Genomic DNA, 24,887 nt, shown 5'->3' on the forward strand with positions numbered 1-24,887 from the left:
CCACCATCCCTTTGATTTTTTAAGATATGTCCTGTTGCTAAAAGACAAACGTGGTCCATGCCTTTTCACAGTACATACATTTCCTATTTCTGACTAGTGAGGTCTGTGGTCCATTAATCCATGCCATCGGTCCGTTGAGTCCCATCATGGATGGTGAGATGGGGCCCTGTGCCATAAAGGCTTCTTTTCAGTAACACATACCACTGTTGTATTTTCTTAACCGTCTACATGCCACAAATCAACGGCGCGGATTCGGATGGGGAACCACTGATGTCGGTGGATGCATGACCGTGAGCCCACTGTGGCATGTGTTTTATATCCACGGGTGTATCTGCTTTGCCAGTTCAACGAAGCACATCCAAATATCAGGTGGACCATACCACAGGAAACAGTGCTGAGTGAATGCCCACCGTTAAAAACTTTTTAGGAACCAGCCAAAAGCTTTGAATCAAGCTGTCTGTGTGACCTTATCAACTGAATGGCAAACAAACGTTAAAACGGGCCTTAGGAAGTTTTTAACGGTGGGCGTTCAATCAAAATTGGTTCCGGTAGTGGGGTCCACCTGAGATTTGGATCTGCTTCATTTTCGGTCTCATACCCTGCAATGAGCTGAAAAAAAATAAAAATAGACGGTCCGTGGATCTGCTTCATTTTTGGGATCATGCCTTCTAATGAGCTGAACTTTAAAAAAAAAAAAAAAACACAAAGGACGGACGGACAGCTCGTCTGTAAGTATAAAACAAATACATTATAGGGTGGCTTGGATAAAAAACACATGCATTATGGTGGGCCCTACACTTGCAGATCTACCATGTTCCTAAAACAGCCCTAATATGAGCCGACAAAACGGATGGATGGAGCGGATATAAAACACATACATCATAGTGGGCCCTACAGTCCTTATCCACCATTGGTGGTTCCCCTGATCGACCAACATGTTCCAAATCAAAAAGTCTAAAACGGCCCTAAAATGGGCTGACAAAACGGATGGACGGCGTGGATATAAAACACATATCATAGCGGGACCCACAGTCACGATCCACCATCTGTAGTTCCTCTGATCCACCACCATGTTCCAAATCAAAGCCTAAAACAGCCCTAAAATGAACTGACAAAACAGATGGACAGCACGGATACAAAACAAATACACCATAGTGGGCCCCACAGTCACAGATCCATCAACCTGGGTGGTTCCCCAAATCCGCCTACGCATCCCAAATCAGGTCTAAAACAGCCTTGTAATGACGAGCTTTTCTGAACATTTTCCATCGTGGAACACAATAGATGAATGGTCCGGATTACTGAACCATTAGCCTTAGTATGCTGTGCAAAGATGTGGGGGCCCACTCAACCATTTTGACTCCTGAAACGGCTGACATAAAACAAGCAATGAGAAAACCAAAATCCAACCTCTCATCCTAACGCAAAACACAATACAAACAGATGGAGTGCTACAGAATAACTTAAATAAATAGAGAGAATGGGAGAAGGGAGATAATAGAAACAGAAATCAAGCTAAAAACGTTCGCTCCTCTGCTCACAACACCCGCTGATGTTGACCTACAAAATTCCAACAGGGCAAAAAACATTGCGTCTTTCATTCAACTGGTACACGTGAGATTTTGTACCAACAGCGTAATCCCATCCATCCATTCGGTGGGCCGTCTGCGGGAATTCCTACTAACATTCTAAGCTGGATTAGATATATTCCAGCTTTGAATGTGACAGTGTGATGTGGGCCCTCCACAAAACGGATGAACACCACTTGCCTATAACCCCAAGCTCTGTAGGGCCACTTTGATGTCTGTGTTATATCCGCTCCATCCATCTGTTGGCCCACTCATTTTAGGACATTAAACCACATATGGGGGAGATTCAGAACTAAAGTGAGTACATGATAGGAAAAAATGAAGATTGAATGTCCACCTTTAAAACATTCTGCGGCCCATAAGTTTTTTAATCATGCTGGGGAATCACCTTATGGTTGGATGGAATATAAATATCACGGCCCCAGAAAAGGTTTCAACAGTGGGCATTTCCATTCCACTGTTTCCTATGGTATGGCCCACTTGAATTTTGGATCTCCTTCATGTTTGTTCCCATGTCTTAAATGAGAGGACAAAACGGATGGACTAAGTGAATATAAGACAAACATCATGGTGGGCCCTGCAGTTGCCACCCAAATGGACGGTGTGGGAGCCATTGGAACTGGACGTCCAACGACCCTGCCACCACCAACCTCAACTTTGTAAGGTCCACCATGATGTATGTGTTTTATCCACGCCGTCCATCCGTTTTGCCAGCTCATTTTAGGCCACGAGCCCAAAAGTGAAGCATATCAAAAGCTCAAGTCGACCACACCACAGTATACAGTGGGGATTGAACACCTACTGTGGAAAACTTCTTCAGTAGCACACAAGTTTTGGATCAAGCTGATATTTGTATGTCCTTCATCCAGGTCACGTGTGCTTCAATTTCGGGCTCAAGGCCTAAAATGAGCTAAGCAAAACGGATGGACGGCATGGATAAACCACATACATCATGGAGGGCCTCACAGAGTCCTGCCACCACAGAGGTCCACAATCAACTCCCATCGTAACTCATGTGTCACAACCAAACACAGGTGCCGAGCACAGTGAGAAAATGAGATTTCCATTAATTAAAACGATAAGTAGTTAATCAGGCTATATTTCTTGGGCGAATGCCGCCTTAAACAGATTCAAAAATAAAAATGAAAGGGCACTCTGCTAGACAAGAGATGTCTACCTCACCATCCCTGGCTTTGTGGTGAGTCCGAACCCAAATGGGAAGAGCGGGTCATAGTGTGGGTCGCCTACATTCATCGGCAGCTGATCAACGGACTTGAACCACGTCCGAGCGAGCTTGCCTGAGAAACCATAGTCACCAAAAAGAACATCAGTGACACCCTTGCCTTCAGTGCCTGGCAGCCAGGCAGCTACAAGAGCATCAATGGTGGAGATGTATGGCTCAATCACGACAGGCCGTCCAGATATCACAACAACTACGCACTTGATGGCACCGCAGACATTCTTGATTGTGCTTGGGCCCGGGTCAGGGATAGTGAGGTTGAGGCTGTCGCCGTAGGTTTCTGCGTAAGGATGCTCCCCGGTGACAACGATGGCATAGGAGAAGCCGTTGGACTTTACAAAGTCTGCATCGGGATTCTCATTGAAGACAACTTGGGTTGCTGGATCGACAGTGGATTTGATAGCGTTGAGGATTGTAGTTCCTGTTAACACAAAAAGCTTTCCATTTAATAACCAGAAGGAAAATATTAGATTTGCTCATGAAGAACATGAAATGCCAGAGGCAAACAGAAGCAAATATGCCAACATAGCATGTGTATTAAAGATCCGGCCCATCGAAAATCTCAGGTTGGTCCCCACAGCTGTTGTGATTTCCAATATACCCATTCATTTTACTCAAACTAGTGTGGCCCATCTGACCAGGCCAGTCCCATCATCGCGCAAGCTACACATACAGCAAGTATAGGCTGTTTGTGATTTTCATTCTAGCCAATCATTTCACTTCGAATATTGTGACCCATCAGATGAATGGATCAGCCTGATTTATGAGCAACTGCATGTTCATTGTTCATGATTGGCCAGACGCAGTTATTGGTGTGGATTGGTGATATTAGAAACATACCAATGGTAAGGTCATTCCCGCTCAATCCCTGCCACTCAATTGTCCACCCCCCACACTGGTAGCCCAAGTTGTCGGCATTGGTCCCGGCAACAAGGATCTTTGGTGCCTTCTTTGGAAGGGGCAGCAATGGCTTATCGGCAGATTTCCCATTCTTCAAAAGCACGAGGGATTTCCTCACAGCTTCCCTTGCCAACTCCCTATGCTCCTGTTCAAATCCGAGCCATTTAAAATTTCAATCATTGATCATAGTCTTTAAACACAGCATAGTTTGAGGATTTCTGTAGATTAACCTGGCTTCCAAGCTGGTCTGCTAAGCTAAGATCTGCCAGTGGATTCTCGAACAGGCCCATCATGAACTTGACTCGCAAAATCCTTCTCACTGCATCGTCGATCCGGCTCATGGGGATGACCTTGCTCTTAACTTGGAGGGTCAGATCGTCAATGAAGTCGGTGTAGTTCAATGGAACCATGACCTGCAACAACACCCCAAGAATAAGAAAAAAGGTGGAGATGGACATTGTACATTTTGACTCAGATTCAAAATTCAAGGTCGTTTGGATGCACAATTGAATCAAATCGCAATATAAAAAAAATCTAGTGAAGTGGGCGATTACCAAATTGTAATTGCCTTCTTCAGCATCATATGAACAGACTGAACTCGAAATTGCATTTACTTTGTTTCATTTTGAAAGAGCATGGAATGGAACTGCAATTCAATGGCTACTTTCTGATTACAAGTATTAGGAAAAAAATTGTTAGTGTTTTTGTTTCCACTTGCTTCAGCTGAAAGCTTCACAATTCAATGGCATTGGGCATCCATACACCGCCTCAGAGTTGACTCTTGCACGCTAGCTCAGGTATACCAATCACAGGTTTATGACAAACCTATCCAATAGTCTGATTTTCAGAGTACTTAAATTATCTTAACAATAACATAGAAATCAAATTAGACCCTCGAGTGAATTATGCAAGTTTTTGGGATACCCAACGGCATTTTTACTTGTTACGCGTGCACAGCCAAAATTATGGCAAGAGTTTTAGGTTGCGTGTGGATGCACAAGTGAATCGAATTGCGATCATTAGTTCCAGATGTAAATTTCCCATTCAGAAGCTACCCTTCAAATTGGAATTATGTTACTTTTTGGGATACCCAACTGCATTTTTACTTGCTACGCGCGCACAGCAAAAATTATGGCAAGAGATTTAGGTTGCGTGTGGATGCACAAGTGAATTGAATTGCAATCATTAGTTCCAGATGTAAATTTCCCATTCAGAAGCTACCCTTCAAATTGGAATTATGTTACTTTTTATTGAAAGGTAACACTACCAGGAATTGGACCCTGGATCACTCACACACTACAGTCTCCACCAGCTCATCTAATGAGCTCAAGTTGGACTTGAAAGGGTTGTAATTGCTCAAGTGCCATTTCCTGATTATGGCAAATTATGATTTGGTCATTTCCTCATTATCGAACTGGTTACTGTAATTCAATGCAATAATGCATCCAATATCAAACTGATTATTGTAATTCAATGCAATAATGCATCCAAATGCCGCCATAGAGTTCAAAAGGCTTCTGTCAAGATCTCTCATGCTCAATATAAACTTGGACTATTGAGCAAGTTTGTTAGAATTGTGCATTCTGCATCATTAAAATGATGAAATAAATTAGAATTGAATTCCTCATTAAATACAGGTAAAACAGGACCTAATTAAATATCATTTCCTTATGCTTAACAAGATTCATCATTATCAAGGTTTAATGGCCAACTAGGGTTACAGACTTACAGCTAGCCATTACTAAATGGAAGAACAGGAAATGCCAAGCTCATGCCAAAAAACTGGACTCTAAAATAAAAATAAATAAATAAATAAAATAAAAAAGGCACTACATACCATAACATAACACTGTTATGAGGTTTGCTCAAATACATCCCTATTGCAATGTGATACAATAGGACTTTATCCTTTGAATATGGATTGTCTTCCAATGATCCGAACCTTTTATACAACTCCCAGTTTGCGTGGTAGATACACAATAAATTATCTCTTAAACTCGATTATTTCAACCATTTGAAATTTGGCTCTTTGATTGAAAATGGACAGCCACCATAACCAATGTGTAATCAAAGGGTTGAAACGTTAGATCTGATATTTTTTTGGGGGCATCCCCCATCCAAGGGGATCCTCATCACATAAACAATTTGGGTCATTGGAAAAAACCCAATTCCAATAGATAAAGTCTCAACTTATCACATTGCAATACAGACATACTCAAGCGAACCTCCACTTATATCTGGAGAAGAAAAAAAAAAAAGAAAAAATAGTGTCAATCGCCGCCGCCATTCCATGATATGACAATCGTTCATTAGAAAAGAACAGTTGTTATTTAACAGGTAATTTTAATCATATAACACCACTATAATTATGTAGGGCATTGTAGCATTTTCTGTAACCTTTATTGTTGCACAGGAAAGTTTATAAAAAATGAAATTGATATATAGAAGATAGGCACTGACCATGTCAATGCCAGCATGAACTCCAGCATTGATAGAATATGAGTAATTCGAACCAGGTGGAGATGTGATCCTGTCAATCCCCTCCCAATCTGAGATGACAAAACCCTGAAAGTAAAGACAGCAAAGAACATTCAGAGTCAGTAGACTAGCAATTTGAACAAAATCAGAGAAACAAAATTATTCTAACAACCATGACGACAGACCCTAAAGCGGAGCTTGTTCTTGAGGTAGTCGGTGACAAGATCGTGGTTGGCGTGCATCTTCTGCCCATTCCAACTCGAATATGAGACCATGACGGTCGAGACGCCCTTGATGATCGAGTTGTAGTATGGAGGCATGTGTATACGGAACAATCCATTGCGGTCGATGATGGTGTTGTTCTCGTTGATGCCCTTGTTAGTGCCACCATCACCAACATAATGCTTGGCACAAGCCGCGACATTCTTCCTGTAAAGGAAAGAACGTATCAGCAAACATTAAAACTCAATGAGATTCTAAATAAGCTGTGCGAATATTGGGTCCACGTGCATGTGGGGCCACAACTCTGTGATTAAGGCCACTGATCCAATGGGTCTCACTTGGATTTGCATCAAAAAATTCATCCAAATTCATTCTTTGATTATTGCACACTCGGACCATATGTTGTTGTATCTGAACTGTTACTGTATTTTCTCCTTAACTAAGCCGTTTTCGAAGATGTAATCTTCCAATCTGGGAGCTTTACAAGAAAATCCCCATCCACAGCAAGGACTACCAAATCAACACTTTAGATCACTGATCTATGACCTCATATGTTCAGAATCCTGCACGTCAGCAAATGCCAGAAGACTGTAGATTGCTGATGAGCAGGATCCTGCATTTCCACTTTGACACATTTCAAGATTTTATTTATTTATTTCATTTTTTTTTTGAAGATTGACACATTTCAAGATTCTGAAACTAACAAATAACGAAGCATTTTGAAAGGGAAAAAAAAAAACATCATTGAGGTAAAACAGATATTTTGCCTTCATGTATGCAGCAGTCAGCTGAATGTCGCATATGACTCCTCCCATTTGAACTTCGGGATACTATTTCAGCCTTTCAGACCTTACTATTAACAATATTGTTGATTTATGTTTACAGAGAAAGGTATGTTAGTCATTTTGTAGACCCCCTAAATTAATTATATTTAACAGAACAGCCAATATACAAATCTATAAAACACTTTCAATTATTTCAAAATATATGATGCAAGGGCATTTCAATCATTAGGAAGTTAGGAAAGTCGATGTTCAAAACTGAAATGGAACTTTTAATCTAGTTTGATCTGGAAACAGATGAAGAATTCTGTCACCATGTACGAAGACTTCTGAGTCACAAAGGGAATGCAGGCCACCCCCTCACCAACAGAAAGCCCAAGGGATGTTATCCTAAAAGCAGACATGAATTTGCTATATATAGAAACTCCACCCCCTCACCAACAGAAAGCCCAAGGGATGTTATCCTAAACGCAGATGTGAATTTGCTATATATAGAAACTCTAACACTTTCCAAAAATAGAACAAGGCTATGATCAATGATTAGTGAAGCGCTAAAGCGATTTGCGAGGAGAAATTGGAGAGGTGAATCACATAACACATGCCATACGTGTGTGAGATCCAGCCCTTGTACCAGTTGGGCCACTATGTGAGCATGCTGTCTCCAATATCCAGACTAGTCCACTCATCAGGCGGGCCACAAGTGTAAATTGAATATGGGCCACTGGTGATTTTCTTTCTATTCTTCATACAAATGAGGCCTGCCTGTTGAGTGGGGTCAGCCTGATTTACGGGCCGCGGTATGTACACAAACGGTCACATCAAATGAGTGACCCTATCTCTCACACTAGTGGTTCATCCTTTCAATCTATCCTTCTGTGAATTGCTGTAGCATTGATATTGATGACAATGACAATGATAACCACATATACGATGTTGCACCTATAAGTGTAATACAATTTAGAAATCTCTGAAGATGACGGAACTTCAGTTAACTCTTACTTTCCAGCGACATAAGGAACACCCTTTCGAGAATTAGCAGGGATCTCTCCCTGTAATCCGGTGATGATCTCTGTCATTGATTGGACCACCTTGGGATCTTCACTGTAGCTTTCGTAGCACCGACCCCATCTCGGATCTCTACAGACCTATGCAAGGAGATCATAAAACCAAAAAATAAGGAAAAAAAATTCTGGGCGTTTTATCTGAATTCAATTTAATTAGCATATGAACAAAAACTGCTAGAATAACGAGCAATTGATTAGCAAGTTTTGACTCTTTACCGCAATACATGGGGCAAAAACATAAGGAATGCCCGTTGCTCTAACTTCAAGGGCAGTTGCAGCACCAATCCTCTTCACGAGTTCGGGATCCCTGTTAGGAAAATACAGATTCATAAAAAAGGTTTTATATATATATATATATATATATATATATATATATATATATATATATATATAACATAACAAAGAAAACATTGCTCAAATGGTAGCATGTTTTATTCCTTTATATTTTCTTTTCTTTTAGATTGACCAGAACCAGACCACTCTTGTCTTAGCCATTATCAAGAACCACAGGATTAAAGAACACAAGATAGTGATTCTAGTCTATTAGTATCACATAAAGCACAAACGATGCTATGATGCCTGTTTGGTTTTCCAAATTCCTACGAAATGCAAAGTAAATGAGCCATCATTATCATTTCCAAGTATTTGTTCAAACAGGAATTGTGGCTCGTAAATCGAGAGTCAAATATACTTATGAAGGATTAGGTTGAGTAAATCGTAATTATTACATTTTCATACTATAAATTTGTCATTTTAACAGTAATTTCTGGATGAAACAAACAACATAACAAAATCATAACTGCAGTCAAATGTGATGTTACCATATAATACAAGAGTAAATAATCATTACCCATTTACAGCCATTTACCATTGTAATTGGAAAACCAAACAGGCCCTAAACAACTTGGTCAAATTGACTCGACTTGGTCACATCTCAGCAGGATTTGAAAAAAATAAATAAATCATTTGGTCATTACTCTGTTAAGACTCAACAAAACTCAGAAAGAAATCAATGAAACTTGACAAAGATCTATTTTATTGGCCAGGACTCAATAATAATTACATATTATTATATTTTAAATATTGAATATCAGCTAACCCCAGTTAGTTGGGTTAAGGCTTTAGTTGATGATGGTTGAATATTGCCAAAAAAAACTTGTCTAAGATATTCAACTTGACTCGATGGACTTAGCTGACACAACTCTTTGAGTTTTTAAACTATGGTCTCAAATGTTTAAAGATCCATAAATCAGGCTTCCAACTTTTGAGATCTAACTAAACATGACTGTTTTAAGACTGTTTTGTTAGAGAATGTGAGTCTATCATCAAGATAGCAGATTTTTTTATCAAAAAACAAAGAAGAAATTAAAAGTCACACTCGGAGGCAGGCAGCCGAATCAACTCGTCCGAGTTCCATGTTAGTCATCAACTTTTGGAAATACTGGTTCATTATTAAATCTAAAATCAAAGTACAGCTTGCTCTGTTATAACTAACCATCCACGAAAATTCATCGAAAGTAGATTTTCATATATTTCTATCAAAAGATGTTTATCATTATGTAAAGCAATGACACAACAGATCAAGATATCACGTTTAAGTTCCAAAAATCAAAGAAGTGTATACTTGCCTCGTAGCACCAAGCCCAACATTGTGAGGAAATATCGTTGCTTTGTAGACATTGTTGTGACCATGAACAGCATCAATTCCATAAATCATTGGAATACCCAAACGGGTAGAGAGGCAACCCTTCTGGTAGTCATTCACCATATTTACCCAAGCCTCAGCAGAAGCCTTTGGAGCAGGAACACTCCCTCCCCCACTCAATAAACTTCCTGTAAATCAACTTCTTCAGTTCAGATAAGGAAATGAATTACCAAAAAAGGAAAATACAAATGAATTGGATGGAATATTACCTATGAAGTACTTATTCATAATTTCAGGAGTTGCAACAGTTCGGTCTATTTGTGTCATCTGGCCAACCTTTTCAGCTAGAGTCATCCGGCTCAACAAATCTTCAATTCTAACACTCAATGGCTTCTTAGGATCTTTGTACTTCACAGTACTGGCTTCTCCGATTGCTGCCCAGCAACATATAAACAAAAGAACCAAACCAATTCTAATGTTTGCCATATTCAGTCCTGCTTTTGACCTGCCCAAATTTGTCTCCAGTCCTGAGAATGGAAATAATTGAATTGAAGTGTCAGTTGAAGTAAAAGCTAAATGGTTTTGTTGAAACAAGTAACTCTTCATCATTCAATCCAAGTACTTGATCATTAAAATAAAGATCAGGAAAGCATCAACCAAACAAGAAAACCTTTGAAGACTCAAAAGATCAAAGGACTCTCATGATGAAGATCTTGCAAGATAGAACCAACGAAAATCAGCAGAACATTCTAAAACCAGAGAGAAACCTTATGGGTCGTTTGGATGCCTGTAAATGGGGCAAGTTGTAAATGATTTACAGGGAAATCATTCACAGTCTGTGTTTGGATGACTTTTTTGCCTATAAATCATTTACAGGCTGTAAATGATTTACAGCATTTAGCTCCATCTTATTTACAGGCAGAAAGGTGGGTATAAGCTCTCCATTTATAGCCTAACAACTATAAATGGAAAGATTGGCTCTCTATTTACAGGACTAAAACAATTTACAGGATATCCAAATACAGACAATCATTTCCCTGTAAATCATTTACAGCCTGTAAATGAGTCCTGACTGTAAATGATTTACAGGTGTAAATCATTTACAAGCATCCAAACAACCCCTTATTGGGGCTTGAATAGCAATTACAATACTTCCAAGTTAGAAAAGGAATGATTGCAATGGTAGGAAAAGTCGCTACAATTTGGTCATTTCATCTAGCTTAAAGCTGACAGTTCTCGATTCAATACACTGGTGCATCCAAACACAGCCTTAAAATATAAAAACAGATTAAAATAGAAATTTAAAAGATCAACCCACCAAAAGCTACAAAACACAGAGCATTGCAAGATCAAGATCTGGAGAGCTATGATCAGATTTCAGAAAATACACACCTTCAGCAGCTACAGTAAATAGAAATATATAAAAATCCAATAAAAGGGGAAAAACGATTAAAATGGAATAAGCTCAGCAATCAAGCTCCAGGTGGTAAAAAAAAAAGGAATGAAAATAAAATAATATAAAAAATCCGCACATTCAAAAGCCTCAAACAAGTAGGAATCTACAGACTTGAAGAGGAATCAAAAAAATCATTTTTTAATAGATCTTCAAGATGAAGAAAGCTAGAACATATGCATCGTGAGATCGAGATCTAGAACGCGTAAAAAAACAAAAAGAAAAAAATTTCGCTTTCTTGAAAAAAGCTACTGAGAATCTGTAAAAAGAAGAAAATTCAGACACGGGGCAGTCTTTGTAGAAGGTAGACCGGAACTTGCAAACGGTCCGGTCTAGCTCAAAGAATAGTAGAACCGGTGCCAACCAGCTGTCGGAAGAGCTGAACGAGTAGCTTTTCTAGCCATATACGATAATCATCCTGACGTCAGGGCTCCATCCGCCGGTCGAACCAGTCCGTCCGGCCCGGTTTTCTTAAAGCATTGTGCAGGAAAGTAGGAAAAAAGAGAAGAAAAAAACACCGTTTGACAGCTAGAACGCAGTAGAGAAGCATCAAAATCGATGAAATCTCGAAGATCGGGCTCTGATTATGAAAGAGAATACAAATAGAATTTGAAAAAAATGGCGTTCCAAAGATCGATCTCTGAAAAGGCAGAAAAAGAGACGAAAAGAAGCCGAAAAACGAGATGTCAGACTAAAATAGGCAGAGAACTCAAAAAATAAAAATAATAAAAATCAGATCGCTTAAACGAAGAAAGAAAAAACAGAGAAAATGATCTGCATTAGTCTAGTTTACAGCTATAGAGAAAGAAAGAAAGAAAAAAAAACAGAGAAAATGATCTGCATTCGTCTAGTTTACAGCTATAGATGCTGAAAACAGAGAGAAAAGCTAATGCATTGCAAAGAGAAAAGGGGAGAGAGAGAGAAAGAGGGCTCTCTTCTTCTCCAGGAATCGGAGCTTTGATTTTCTGGAGAGAGAAAGAGAGTCTCTCTCTTCTTCAGGAATCGTAGCTTTGATTTTTTTGGGGGAGAGAGAGAGACTCACAGAGAGAGAGAGCTTCTTCAGGAATCGGAGCTTTGATTTTTTTGGAGACAGATAGAGGGATATGTATAGAAAGGAGAGAGGTGAGGAGGGAAGGTGAATTTTGTAGTTTGTTTGAACATTTTGGCTGAAGTGAGGTAAAAGAAACACAATACATGCACGGCTAGAATGTGCGTCGAGGTGCACCCAGCAACAGTGCGCACATTATCCCCCACCAACTTTTAGGGAGCTGATCAGGTGCGGCAATCACCGTGGGGCCCACCTTGATACATGTATTCTATATCCACGCCGTCCATCGGTTTTTCCATATTATCTTTTAGCACGAGGTAAAAATAAATAAGATCCAATTCTCACATAAACTACACCATAGGAAACTGTGGTGATTGACCATTAATGGGCCACATAAGTTTTGAATCGAGCTGATATTTGTTTTTCTCTTTATCTAAGTTTATGTGAACTTTTCAACAGGTTAGATGGCAAATATACATTACAGAAACATTACGGTGGGCGCCAGGAAGTTTTTAATGGTAGCCGTTAAATTACCACCGTCCAAGTATAATATGGCCCACCCGAGATTTGGATCTTTTTCATTTTTTTAATCATGCACCAAAATGATCTGAAAAAAAAAAATGAACGGCCTAAATATAGAATAAACACATCAAGGTGGGCCCCACGGTAAAGCCGCACCTAACCCCCTCCCGACTTTTATGTTAGTAAACACTTCAAGAAATTAGGACGCCGCCAGGCTTAAGTGGGGCAACGACGAGTTTCTACCCGATCCACCGCGCCCATCGTGTTCTTCCACTCATGATCATCTTATAAACGAGAAATCATGTCCATTAAAAACTTTGGTGGGCCACAGATCAGGTAACGATGTAAAATCATGCCTAAAACCTCTAATTCCACGTTGTGTGGTCCACCTGCTTTTTTTAATAGATTTATTTATATTTTCCTTCATTTTAGTAGGCGTGCGCATCTGATGAATGGATTAGATGGCATATATGAAACATCTGGGCCGCACAAATAGTGGGGAAGTTTTCATTGGTTGAGGGACCCCTCCCGACTTTTCCTTTTGGCGTGGCCCACCTATCTTTCTGCTCGGACTAAATATTATCAGGATGACTTAAAATCCGAGTGCACATCTAATGAATGGTGTGGATCATATGCATAGTCGACTTGACCCCAGATCAGCCCATCACCATATAAGCGCACCTCTTTGAAATATGATGATTTTAAAAGCCCACGCAATAAATGCGCATTTTCAGGTTCTCGCGGGCAAATCAACCATCTGGAAAGTTGTTACGTGATGCTCTGGTTGCGCACGACACTTGATAAGCAGTCATTTACAATTTATACACGTGTCATACATTAACTTAAATAAAACCGACTAGATTCAGTGCACCGTCATGATCTCCTATCCTCTAATTCGTGGGCTCGTGGAAATGGACTGTTGGATATTTCTCATTTTTAACCGTTCAAAAAATGTCCACCAATCAGGTATCTGTATAATCAAATAAGCTTAATCTTTCTTACATGGTACAACTAAAATGGGTACGGTAATATGGACGGTTTAACACATAATGCCGCATGTGAAAAATTTTCAATGTAATTTCTAATTGCCTGCGTATCGTCCATCATACTCCATCGGAGTATTTAAGTTTTTTCTTACATACGCGCACCTACTCATCGCCGGCGCTGTGCTGCGACAGCCTTTTGCTCTTTTCCATCGAAGCAAGCGCAAAAAGCAAAACTCTGAAAAGTGCTGTGGCATCACAGCCGTGGATATGGTGGGACCCACTACGAAGATGATGGTTTGTTTCTTCCAAGTCTTCTGGTGGGGGCCACACACGTGTATTTGGCCATGGGCAATTGACGTTTTTTAAAAGGGCCGCGCGCGGGTTAACTTGCGCACCTAGAGGTGCCACATGGGTGGAGATTTCATGAGATCCACGCCGTCCATCGGGTACATTACCTCATGTTCTCCCTGGGGTTTAAAACTCAGGACTATTAGGGCGTGTTTGGCCGGAACGATCCCATGGGATTTGGTGGGATGGGATCAATTTTAAGGTAATGATGATGGTGTCGGTGGATTGTCTCATGATCCATGGAATTGCTTATATCCCTCGGAAATTCACCGGGTCTGTTTGGCACGCCCTGCTTATCCTGGGATTTTACCTTCCAATCCATTCAACAAAGGGCTAGGATCACTGTTAAGGTAATGATGGTGATGTCAGTGGATTGTCTTAAGATCCATGGGATTGCTCGTATCCCAGGACAAATCTCACCGGACCTGTTTGGCTCGTCATGCCGATCCCATCCCTCCTAATCCCACCTAATCCCACATCCAGCGCCCGGCCAAACACGCCCTTAAGAACTCAGGTGGACCACACCCTAGGAAAAAAAATAGGATGAGATAACTACTATTGGCTTTGTGTAGGGCCCGCCGTGAAGTTTATATGCCATCCAATCCATTCTTCTGATATGCCTAATCAGATTAGAGGTGGGTACGGGATGACTCGATCCAGTTAACTCAACATTCTGACTTATTTAGATCCGCCTCAACCCAGACCGAATGGGTGAGACAGTCCAAACCAAGTAGTTGCTTCTCCTGACTCTCTAACCCTACCCACTGCACCCTATCCTGACCGGGTCTTAAATTCTCACTCTCCCTCCCTCCTCCTCCTCTTCCAAGCCCGACAGCCCACCACCATCACCCTCCTCCTCTCCACTCCCTCCCTCCCTCCCTCCCTCCCTCATCTCTCAATAGGGCTCGGTTCTGCTAACCGAATCGAACTCAATTTGATCAATCCAGGCCCGACCGAACTTGGATCGAGTCAGGCATGTTGGACACGTATCGAGCCGAATCGAGTTCAGGTCGGGCTTATTTCAAAACCAAATTGAGTCGAGTCCGCCCTCGGTCCAACTCAACTCGATGCTCAACTCTAATAAGGATGAATGAGTTACCCAAAAAAATTACCTTTTCCAAAACTTGGGTGGGCCATACCAAGTGAATTTGAAAGCTTTTAGGTATAATTTTATGGGGTGGCCCACCTGAGTGTTGAATAAGCCTAATTTTTAGTAACAATTTGAAACAGGAGAGATGGACCTAATGGACGGCATGGATTTCATGCGCATTTGGTAATTTTCTCCGTATCAGAGAAAGTGATGCCAGCAGCGCCTAGGCCAGGTAACCACGTTTTCTTTTATTTTAAAAAATAAAAATAAAAAAATCTGTCTATTGCTTGGCAAGATGTGATCATGTCTGGGACCCACCTGATCTTTTGCATGGCCTGGATTTTTGGGCTAGTTTAACCTGCGTGGCGGACCTACAAGATGCGTGGATTGGATGGCTCAGCGTGTAACTTGGCACGTGTGTCCGCGAGATGCGTGTTAGCTTAGCAAGAGTTGGTGGGCCCACATATGCACGCCGAATTTGGATTTGGACTGGAAGAAAAAGGAAGGAGTGTTGCTTTGGCATTCTCTCGCGACGGTTCGCCACGGCGATTGGCCGTCTATTCCGGCACGTGTCTCCTCCTCCTCCGCAGTTAGCAGAATTAGCGCACGGCAAAAAGTCTATGTAGGACCCACACGGATACGTGTGATTTCTGGTCCGTCCATCGTCAGCGCCAGCTCATGTTAGGAAGTCATTACGAAACCTCGGGCCGGTACAAAACACCAACGGGACGGGCGCAGATTAGGTACTACCCTCTGTTCCAAGCACGGGACAGGCGGAGGCTCTGAGGGGTCACCGTTATGTATGGATTCTATCCACACCGTCCATCCAATTTTTTTCATATTATTTTAGCTTTTAAAGTCAAAAACGATACTAATCTAAGTCTAAAATGGACCACACCACAGGAAGAAACGGTGCTAAGGACGCCCACCATTGAAACCATCGTAGGGCCCACCATGCTGTTTATTTTCCATCGAACATGTTGATATAGTTATATAAACATGGATGAAGTGGAGAAAAAAAAATATCATCTTAATCCAAAACTTCTGTGGTCCACAACAAATTTTCAACGGTAGGAATTCAATCCCTACCGTGTGATCCATTTGATCATGGGACATTTCTTATTTTTTTGTCTTATAATTTAAAATGATACGAAAAAATGAATGGACGATGCGGATGAAATCAATACATCACGGAGGCACCTAGAAGCCCAGCCTGTCTCGAGATTGGAACACGCGAGGGTAGTACCTAATCCGTGCCCCAACGGGACGGAAACGGATTGGCTACTCCCCTGCCATCAGCCCGGTGGCTGATGGTCGGTGCTCAGTGGGCTCCACCATGATGTATGTGTTTCATCCATGCTGTTCATCCATTTTTACGGATCATTTTAGGGCTTGATCTCAAAAATTAGAGGGATATAAAGATCAAGTGGACCACACCACAGGAAAACAATAGTAATTGAATATCCACCATTAAAATCCTTCCAAGGCCCACTGTACTGTTTATTTGACATCCAATCTGTTGATTAGATCATACAGACCCAGATGAAGGTAAAAAAACAAAGATCAGCTTGATCTAAAACTTTTATAGCCCTTGAAAGTTTTTAATGGTCGACGTTCATTCAACACCGTTTCCTGTAATGTGGTTCACTTGAGATTGGGATATAAATCATTTTTGGTGTAATACTATAAAATGATATGGAAAAATAGATAGACGGCATGGATGAAACACTTACATTATGGTGGGGCCCACAGAGCATGGCCGGTGGCAGGGGTAGTAGCCAGTCCGTTTCCCAACGGGACATGGATTTGTTGGAATGGAACCCCCAGACATTTACTGGAATTTTAAATCAGGCCTTCTCTTTTTCCTGCTGTATTAACGTTATGAACGGATTAAATGTAATATGAGTCGTCGAGGTTGGCCGAGGAAGATTTCAACTGTACGTGTCCCATCTCACTGTTTTTTTTTTATTGTTTTTTTTTTTTAAAATGTGTGGCATACCGAGTACGGTATCAAATTGATTTTTGGGCCATATCTTACCAATGGACGCGGATTGCGTCCTACCCCAGCCTGTCTCTAGCCGGGAACGGGCAGGAGCTTTGGTCGGCCACCGTGGTGTATGGGTCTTATCCACACCGTACATTCATATTTTTTTAAAATCATTTAAGGATGTTAGTCTAAAAATGAGGCATATCCATTATACAGATGTGGACTACACAAATGGGGGATTAAACTCTTACGGTACAAAACTTCCCATGGAAATTGAAGTTTTGGATGGTGCTGATATTTGCGTTTTCTCTTCATCTAGGTCTATGTAACTTTATGAATATGTTGAATGGCAAATAAACATCATGGTGGGCCCTAGAAAAGTTTTACCGGTGAGAATCATTATCATCGCTGATGTGGTCCACTGGAGCCGTGGATCTACCTCATTTTTTGGCTCATAAAATAAAATGATATGTAAAATTGGATGGATGGTGTGTATGAGACCCAACCCATACATCTCGGTAGCCACTCAAAGCTTCTGCCCATTCCTACCTAGAGAGGGGGTAGGATGCAATTGCGTCCATTACTAGTATATGGCAAAACTAATGGATGGATGGGATGTTAAACAAACATTGCAATAAGCTTTAGGGTCTTTTTTCTCAACCACTGATGCTAAACTACTCCTCTAATACAGAAGAATTTGATTGGATGTTAGGCCACTAACACCGTACACACACACACACGAAAACGCTCACTTGGTTCACGTACAACATACAAACTTTTTTGAGAACCCATCATACGTGATGTGGATCCAAAATCTAACCGTTCATGTGAAGCAGCACCTCGTGAAACCCCCTAGGCCCAAGTTTTACTTTGATCTAAAACCTTGATGGCTCATGAAAAATGAAAACAATTTCCTTCCTTGATTTACATTTCTCTTTGCTATGGCCCACTAGAATTTTAGATCAAGGTGAAAATTTGTCGCATAAGATTTTATGGGATTCCGCATCACATGGACCGTTCAGATTAGACACCCATGACACGTGTGCAAAGGTGCGCACGTGCCTAGGTGCTCAGGGGAGCATGACTCTCTCTCTCTCTCTCTCTCTCTCTCTCTCTCTCTCTCTCTCCCTCTATATATATATATATATATATATATATATATATATATATATATATATATATATATATATATATAGTGAGAAGACATATTTACGGCAGGTTTAGATACCACAAAATAAGTTACTTTTCTACTTACAATAACAAATAAGTGACTTGTTTCTAGCAAGTTTGGTTTATGATTAGTTATACGTATCCCTTTTTTCCTTAAAAGTACTTAACCATTTTAGTTAACTTTTTTTACTTTTTTACTTTTGATAACAACCATCCAAAGAAGATTTGGTTTTGGCGATATTCTTAAACCAGCTGGCCACTTCAAAACGTATGCGCCTAGCTTGATCGACTGTCGAGGGAGGGAAGTATTCATCCATTATTCCTTATTGGGTGGCCATCGGTCAATGGCGAGATGTAGGCTTCCGAATCGAAGTAGTTCATTGAGGAAGATTTGTGAGACTCATATCCTAGTCTGTACCGTTCTGTAAACTTCCGCGATTCTCCGGGTCGAATTCTGACGACCTGCGACGGCAAATAAACATCACAATAAGTCCTAAAAATATTTTAACGGTGAGAATCATTATCATCGGTGGTGCAGACCACTTGAGCCTTGAATGTACCTCATTTTTGGGTTCATATCCTAAAATGATAGGTAAAAATAGATGGACAGTATGTATAAGACCCATCATCACAGTAGCTACTCAAAGCTCTTCCTTGCTAGTGTTGGGGATTTGCTCTGCGAAATCACACAGATCTAGATCTAGGATAGCAATTCAATAGTAACAAGCAATCACAGAAGAACACAAAGTTTTAACGTAAAAAACCCTTGCGAAAAAAAACCACGGCACAAAGCAACAGAAATCCACTATGAAAAGAAAGTTACAAGAGATAGGACTTACCCGATTCAAAGAACCTTGAATCTCACTCTTGCTACACCCTTTGATAACCCTAAAACCCCTTTAGAAAGCTTTAGAATAATTTTTCTCTCTTTTAGAAAAGCCCTAGGAACTCTTATTTATAGTTTAGGCAACTTCCTTTCGCACCTTGCGAAAGACTGACTCAAATTTTCGCAGTCCGCATCAGATTCAGAAACGAATCTGCGTAACTACGACTAGTCGAGCTGAGGCTACGACTGGTCGTAAGACCCCTACAACCGGTCAAGCAATCCCTACGACCAGTCATGAATCCCGGACACCAAAGAAGAGAGCTCCCTGGACTTTGAGTCGAGTGGGCTACAACCGGTCGAGACGACCCTTACGACCGGTCGTAGGCGGTGAAGACTTTTTTACAACAATCTCCACCAAGTCTTCAACCTTCAACCGTGTAGCACCTTGACCTCTTTTCCTATATCTTCATCACATCATAGCTTTAATCAATGCTTCTCGTGCACATTCCGTCCTTCTTTTATACCATCGCCAAGCCCAAAGAAGTTGCACAGAACTTGAACTTCTCTGTAAGAATGACCTTGGTGAGCATGTCTGCTGGATTTGCGCTGGTGTGTAACATTTCCAATATGACGCTTTCTTCTTCAAGCACCTGTCGAATAAAGTGGTGACGAACATTAATATGTTTAGTACGTGAGTGATAAACAGAATTTTTAGCCAAATTGATAGCGCTCTAGCTATCACAGTTAACCGGCACGACCTCCTGCTAAAGTCACAACTGATTTATCATGTCTCTGAGCCAAACAACTTCTTTAAAAGCTTCCGTCACTGCCATATATTCTGCTTCGGTTGTGGAAAGAGCCACCATAAACTGAAGTTTCGACATCTAACTAATTGCTCCATCCGATAATACAAACGAGTATCCTGAAGTAGACTTCCTGAAATTTATACTGCCTATGTAGTCAGAATCCACATACCCTACCAACTTTGTCCCTGTTTTCTCAAAAGTTAAGACGTGGTCTTTCATACATTGAATACATCGAAGTAACCATTTCACCGCTTCCCAATGTTGCTTGCCGGGGTTTGACATGTATCTGCTCACAACACCAACTACCTGTGAAATATCCGGTCTCATACAGACCATGACATATATTAAACTGCCAACCGCATTTGAATAAGGCACATGAGACATAACCTGTTTTTCCTCATTGGATTTAGGACATTGTTCTGAGGAAAGCTTGAAGTGAGTCGCGTGGGGAACACTTACCAACTTTGCCTGATCCATCCCATACTTGATCAATACTTTTTCAAGGTATTCTGCCTGTGATAACTAAAGCTTGCTCCTCTTCCTGTTTCTATGAATATCTATGCCGAGAACCCTCTTTGCATCCCACGAATCTTTCATCTCGAATATCCCTGATAACTGAGTCTTCAGTACGTTGATTTCAGACATATCATGACAGGCGATCAACATATCATTAACATACAGTACTAGGATGATGAATTTTTCATCACTCAATATCTTGTAATAGACACAGTGATCGTATTCACTCCGAGTAAATTTGTGACTCACCATGAAAGAATCAAATTTTTTATACCACTGCCTAAGCGACTGTTTCAGGCCGTACAATGACCTCATTAACCTGCAAACATTTTTCTCTAACCCTTTAACTTCGTAGCCCTCTGGTTGCTTCATGTAGATCTGCTCTTCCAATTCCCCATGTAGGAATGCAGTTATTACATCCATCTGTTCTAGCTCAAGATCGTATTAGGCAACTAACGCCAACACGAATCTGATAGATACCTGCTTAACTACCGGCGCGAATATCTCTGTGAAGTCGATTCATTCTCTCTGAGCATAACCCTTCGCTACCAACCTTGCTTTGTATTTATCTTGTTTCCTTTTGAATAACCACTTGCATCCGATCACTTTTCGGCCCACAGGAAGCTCCATCAGCTCCTATGTGTGATTTTTGTGTAACGAGTCCATCTCATCATCCATCGCCGCCTTCCACTTTTCTGCATCAGGCTTATCAAGAGCCTCCTGAATAGTAGACGGGTTCCCCCTCATCTGTAATGAGGGCATATGCAATATTAGAGTCGTCCCTGTATCTTGTCGATAACCTGCGATTATGCAATGGGTTCCTTCTCACAGGTGGCTGCTCCACCTGACCTTGTACCTCTATCTTTACATCTGTCTCTGCCTGTGTATCATCTGTATCAATCTGGACGTCTACGATCACCCTTTCTGGTTCCTCTTACTCCTTTTGATCATTCTTGCGAAATAGGGAGCTTTCATCAAATCTAACGTCATGGCTAGTGATGACCTTGCGTGTAACCTTGTCAAATAACCTGTAACCTTTCACACAATGCCATAGCCAACAAAGATATACTTTTTCGCTCTATGGTCTAGTTTATCTCTCTCAATTGACAGTACATGAGAGTAAGCCTCACAATCAAATATGCGTAGACTTGAGTGGTCGATTTTTTGACCACTCCATACTTCCCCTAGGATTTTACATTTAATTGTCGTTGAAGGAGACTGGTTTACCAACTAGCAAGTCGTGTTAACGGCCTCAGTCCATAAGTCATTGCCCAACGCAGCCTTACTTAACATGCATCTAGCCCTCTCCAGGAGAATTCGATTCATTCGCTCAGCAACACCGTTTTGCTCGGGCGTGTGGCGCACTGTGTTGTGCTTGATGATCCCTTCATCATTACAATAATCATTAAACTCAGTGGAAGTAAATTCTCCATCATTGTCAGTCCTTAAAACCTTTATTTTTCGCCTTGACTGTTTTTCCATCATTGCCTTTCATTGCTTGAATATGGTGAAAACCTCAGATTTACGTTTCATGAAGTAAACCCAAACTTTCCTGGAGTAGTCGTCAATGAATGAAACAAATCATGACGACCCCCTAATGGAAACTTCTGGCGATGGCCCCCATACGTCAGAGTGCACATAATCGAGCACTCCCCTACAAACATGTTTTCCAGATTTAAAAGAGAGTCTAGATTGTTTACCATATATACAATGCTCGCATATATCTAAATCATAATTTTTAAAAGCTGGAATCAAACATCGATCAGAAAGTACCCTCATGCCTCGCTCGCTCATGTGGCCCAGACGAGCATGCCACATACTTAGAGATGTGGAGTCTACAATAGCTGCTGTCACTCCACCTGCCAAAGTGCTCCCAATCAACCTGTAAAGGTTTCCATACCTCTGCGCTCTCATAACCACGAGTGCCCCTTTTGAAACTTTAAAGACACCATCAATACCAGTGAACTTGCACCCTATAGCCTTGAGTGCACCGGGAGAAATCAGACTTTTCTTCATATCAGAAACATGCCTGACGTCAGTCAAGATACGCTTCATCCCATCAAATATCTTGATACTCACTGTGCCAATAGCCACAACATTACAGACATTGTCATTGCCCATAAAAACCTATCTACCATCGCATTCCTTGTAACTGGCGAACCAACTCCGATGAGGAGTCATATGATAAGATGCTCATGTGTCAAGTATCCACTCATCTTTATGATTGTCGTGTAAGTGACCAATCATGGAAACAGACAAAACATCATCACCACTTGATTCTTTATCAGATGTGACCACATTGGCCTCCTTGGAAGAAACTGCTGAATTTTCTTTATTTGTTTTAGGATTTCTACAATCCTTCTTCATGTGTCCAGACAACCCATAATTCCAACCCTTTAATTTTCCTTTGCCCTTGCCCTTGGATTTGGATCTAGGTCTTGAGGATCATGTACTTCGCTCAGAATCTCTGCCCCTTGTAATCAGTGCCTCGGAAGATTCCCCCATGTCGCCGTTTAGCTTTCTCATAGCCTTCCCTTTAAGGGCTGAGATAACGGTGTCAACACTTAGGGTTTTATTTGTGGTGCACATCGTGTTCCTGAAAGACTCATATGATGCAGGAAGAGAATTCAACAATATACATGTCTGTTCCTCGTCTTTGATCACTTCCTCCATATCCAGCAATTTGCACATCAATTATTTTTACCCAAGTACTTCGTAATATCAAATTTGCCGTTTCCCATTATTACTAATCCTGCAGATTCAGATTTATGCTCCAACGATTTCTCTGTTACCACTTGTTGGGGATTTGCTTTGTGGAATCACACAGATCTAGATCTAAGATAACAATTTAATAGTAACAAGCACTCATAGAAGAACACAAAGTTTTAACGTGGAAAACCTTTGAGGGAAAAAACCATGGCACAAAGCAATAGAAATCCACTATGAAAAGAAAGTTACAAGAGAGAGGACTTACCCAATTCAAACAACCTTGAATCTCACCCTTGCTATATCCTTTGATAACCCTAGAACCCCTTTAAAAAGCTTTAGAATAATTTCTCCTTCTTTTAGAAAAGCCCTAGGGACTCCTATTTATAGTTTATGCAACTTCCTTTCGCACTTTGCAAAATACTGACTCAAATTTTCACAGTTCGACTAGTCGAGCCGATGCTACGATTGGTCGTAGGACTCCTACGACAGGTTGAGCAATCCCTACGATCAGTCGTGAATCCCAGACACCAAAGAAGAGAGTTCCCTGGACTTTGAGTCGAGTGGGCTACGACCGGTCGAGACGACCCCTACGACCGGTCGAGAAATCCCTACGACCGGTCGTAGGCAATGAAGACTTTCTGGCAATAGCTAGAGGGGGGATAGGACGCATCGTGAGTCCATTATGGGTAGGACCCAACATGAGTCCATTACTAATATAAGGCAAAACTAATGGATGGATAGGCTGTTAAACAAACTCTGCAATAGGCTCACGGAATCTTTTTTCTGAACCACTTGTGCTAAACTACACCATCTCTAATATAGAGGAGTTCGATTGGATGTCAGACTACTAACACCCTATGTGCATTGAGAAGAATAGAAAATCATTTAGGGATGCTTGGAAATCACAAAATAAGTTACTTTTTCTAATTACAATAGTCGATAAGTGACTTATTTCAAGTAAGTTTAGTTTATGATTAGTTATCAGTATGTTTTTTTACTTACAAATGCTTAATCATTTCAGTTTAACTTTTTTAGTTTTTCTACTTTTGATAACAACCATTGAGAGAGGATTTAGTTTTGGAGATGGTCTGAAACCAACCGGCCAATTTCAAAACATATGTGCGTGCTAGCGCGGTCGACTGTCAAGGGAGGGATGTATTCATCCATCATTTGGGTGCCCACCGATCAGTGGTGAGATGCAGGCTTTCGAGTTGATGTAATTCACTGTGGAAGATTTCTAGTCAAATTCAGTCCTTCTATGCTTTTTTCCAAAGCATGTTCACCACCAACTGTAGCTGCACTGTCCACTAAAATTTATTTAGTTATTAAGGGAATCCCTTGCCCACTCTACATGAAATACTCATTTGGCCGAGGACTTCCCAACGGATCGTAAGCTAAACCCGGTGAGACTCAAATGTGGCGGTGATTCCTCTATTACCAGTAATGTCCAAACTAGTTGTTACTCCTTCACCTTTCTATGATGCATGTATTTTTATTCCTTTATAC

The 24,887-nt window shown here is 40.9% G+C and overlaps 1 protein-coding gene across 3 annotated transcripts; it reads right to left on the minus strand.

Moving 5' to 3' along the window:
• Positions 1-976: 976 nt before the first annotated feature.
• Positions 977-11,792, minus strand: LOC131249178 (uncharacterized). 3 transcript variants are annotated; one of them, XM_058249794.1, is made up of 10 exons: positions 11,738-11,792; positions 10,190-10,447; positions 9,904-10,108; positions 8,492-8,582; positions 8,211-8,356; positions 6,393-6,636; positions 6,190-6,294; positions 3,960-4,142; positions 3,670-3,874; positions 2,637-3,250 (listed from the first exon to the last, which is right to left on the minus strand). In XM_058249794.1, the coding sequence occupies exons 1-10, from the start codon at positions 11,775-11,777 to the stop codon at positions 2,763-2,765; spliced, it is 1,965 nt and encodes a 654-aa protein (XP_058105777.1). In that variant the 5' UTR covers positions 11,778-11,792; the 3' UTR covers positions 2,637-2,762. The 3 variants fall into 3 exon arrangements, with proteins under 3 accessions (XP_058105775.1, XP_058105776.1, XP_058105777.1); XM_058249792.1 differs by lacking the exons at positions 9,904-10,108; positions 10,190-10,447; positions 11,738-11,792 and adding an exon at positions 977-1,372 and having other exon boundaries at positions 2,767-3,250; positions 8,492-8,588; XM_058249793.1 differs by lacking the exons at positions 9,904-10,108; positions 10,190-10,447; positions 11,738-11,792 and adding an exon at positions 1,391-1,560 and having other exon boundaries at positions 2,767-3,250; positions 8,492-8,591.
• Between the last annotated feature and the right edge of the window lie 13,095 nt (positions 11,793-24,887).

Source organism: Magnolia sinica, chromosome 6 (genome assembly GCF_029962835.1).
Source record: "Magnolia sinica isolate HGM2019 chromosome 6, MsV1, whole genome shotgun sequence".
Classification (NCBI taxonomy): Eukaryota; Viridiplantae; Streptophyta; class Magnoliopsida; order Magnoliales; family Magnoliaceae; genus Magnolia; species Magnolia sinica.

Bases quoted from the DNA above. Each gene is read 5' to 3' on its own strand.
- LOC131249178 (XM_058249794.1), bottom strand. From the start codon at position 11,777: ATGGCTAGAAAAGCTACTCGTTCAGCTCTTCCGACAGCTG. The intron at 6,295-6,392 runs GTCTGTCGTCAT...CTTTACTTTCAG, and splicing joins AGAACAAGCTCCGCTTTAGG to GGTTTTGTCATCTCAGATTG. The intron at 4,143-6,189 runs GTCAGTGCCTAT...GTGTTGTTGCAG, and splicing joins TTCATGCTGGCATTGACATG to GTCATGGTTCCATTGAACTA.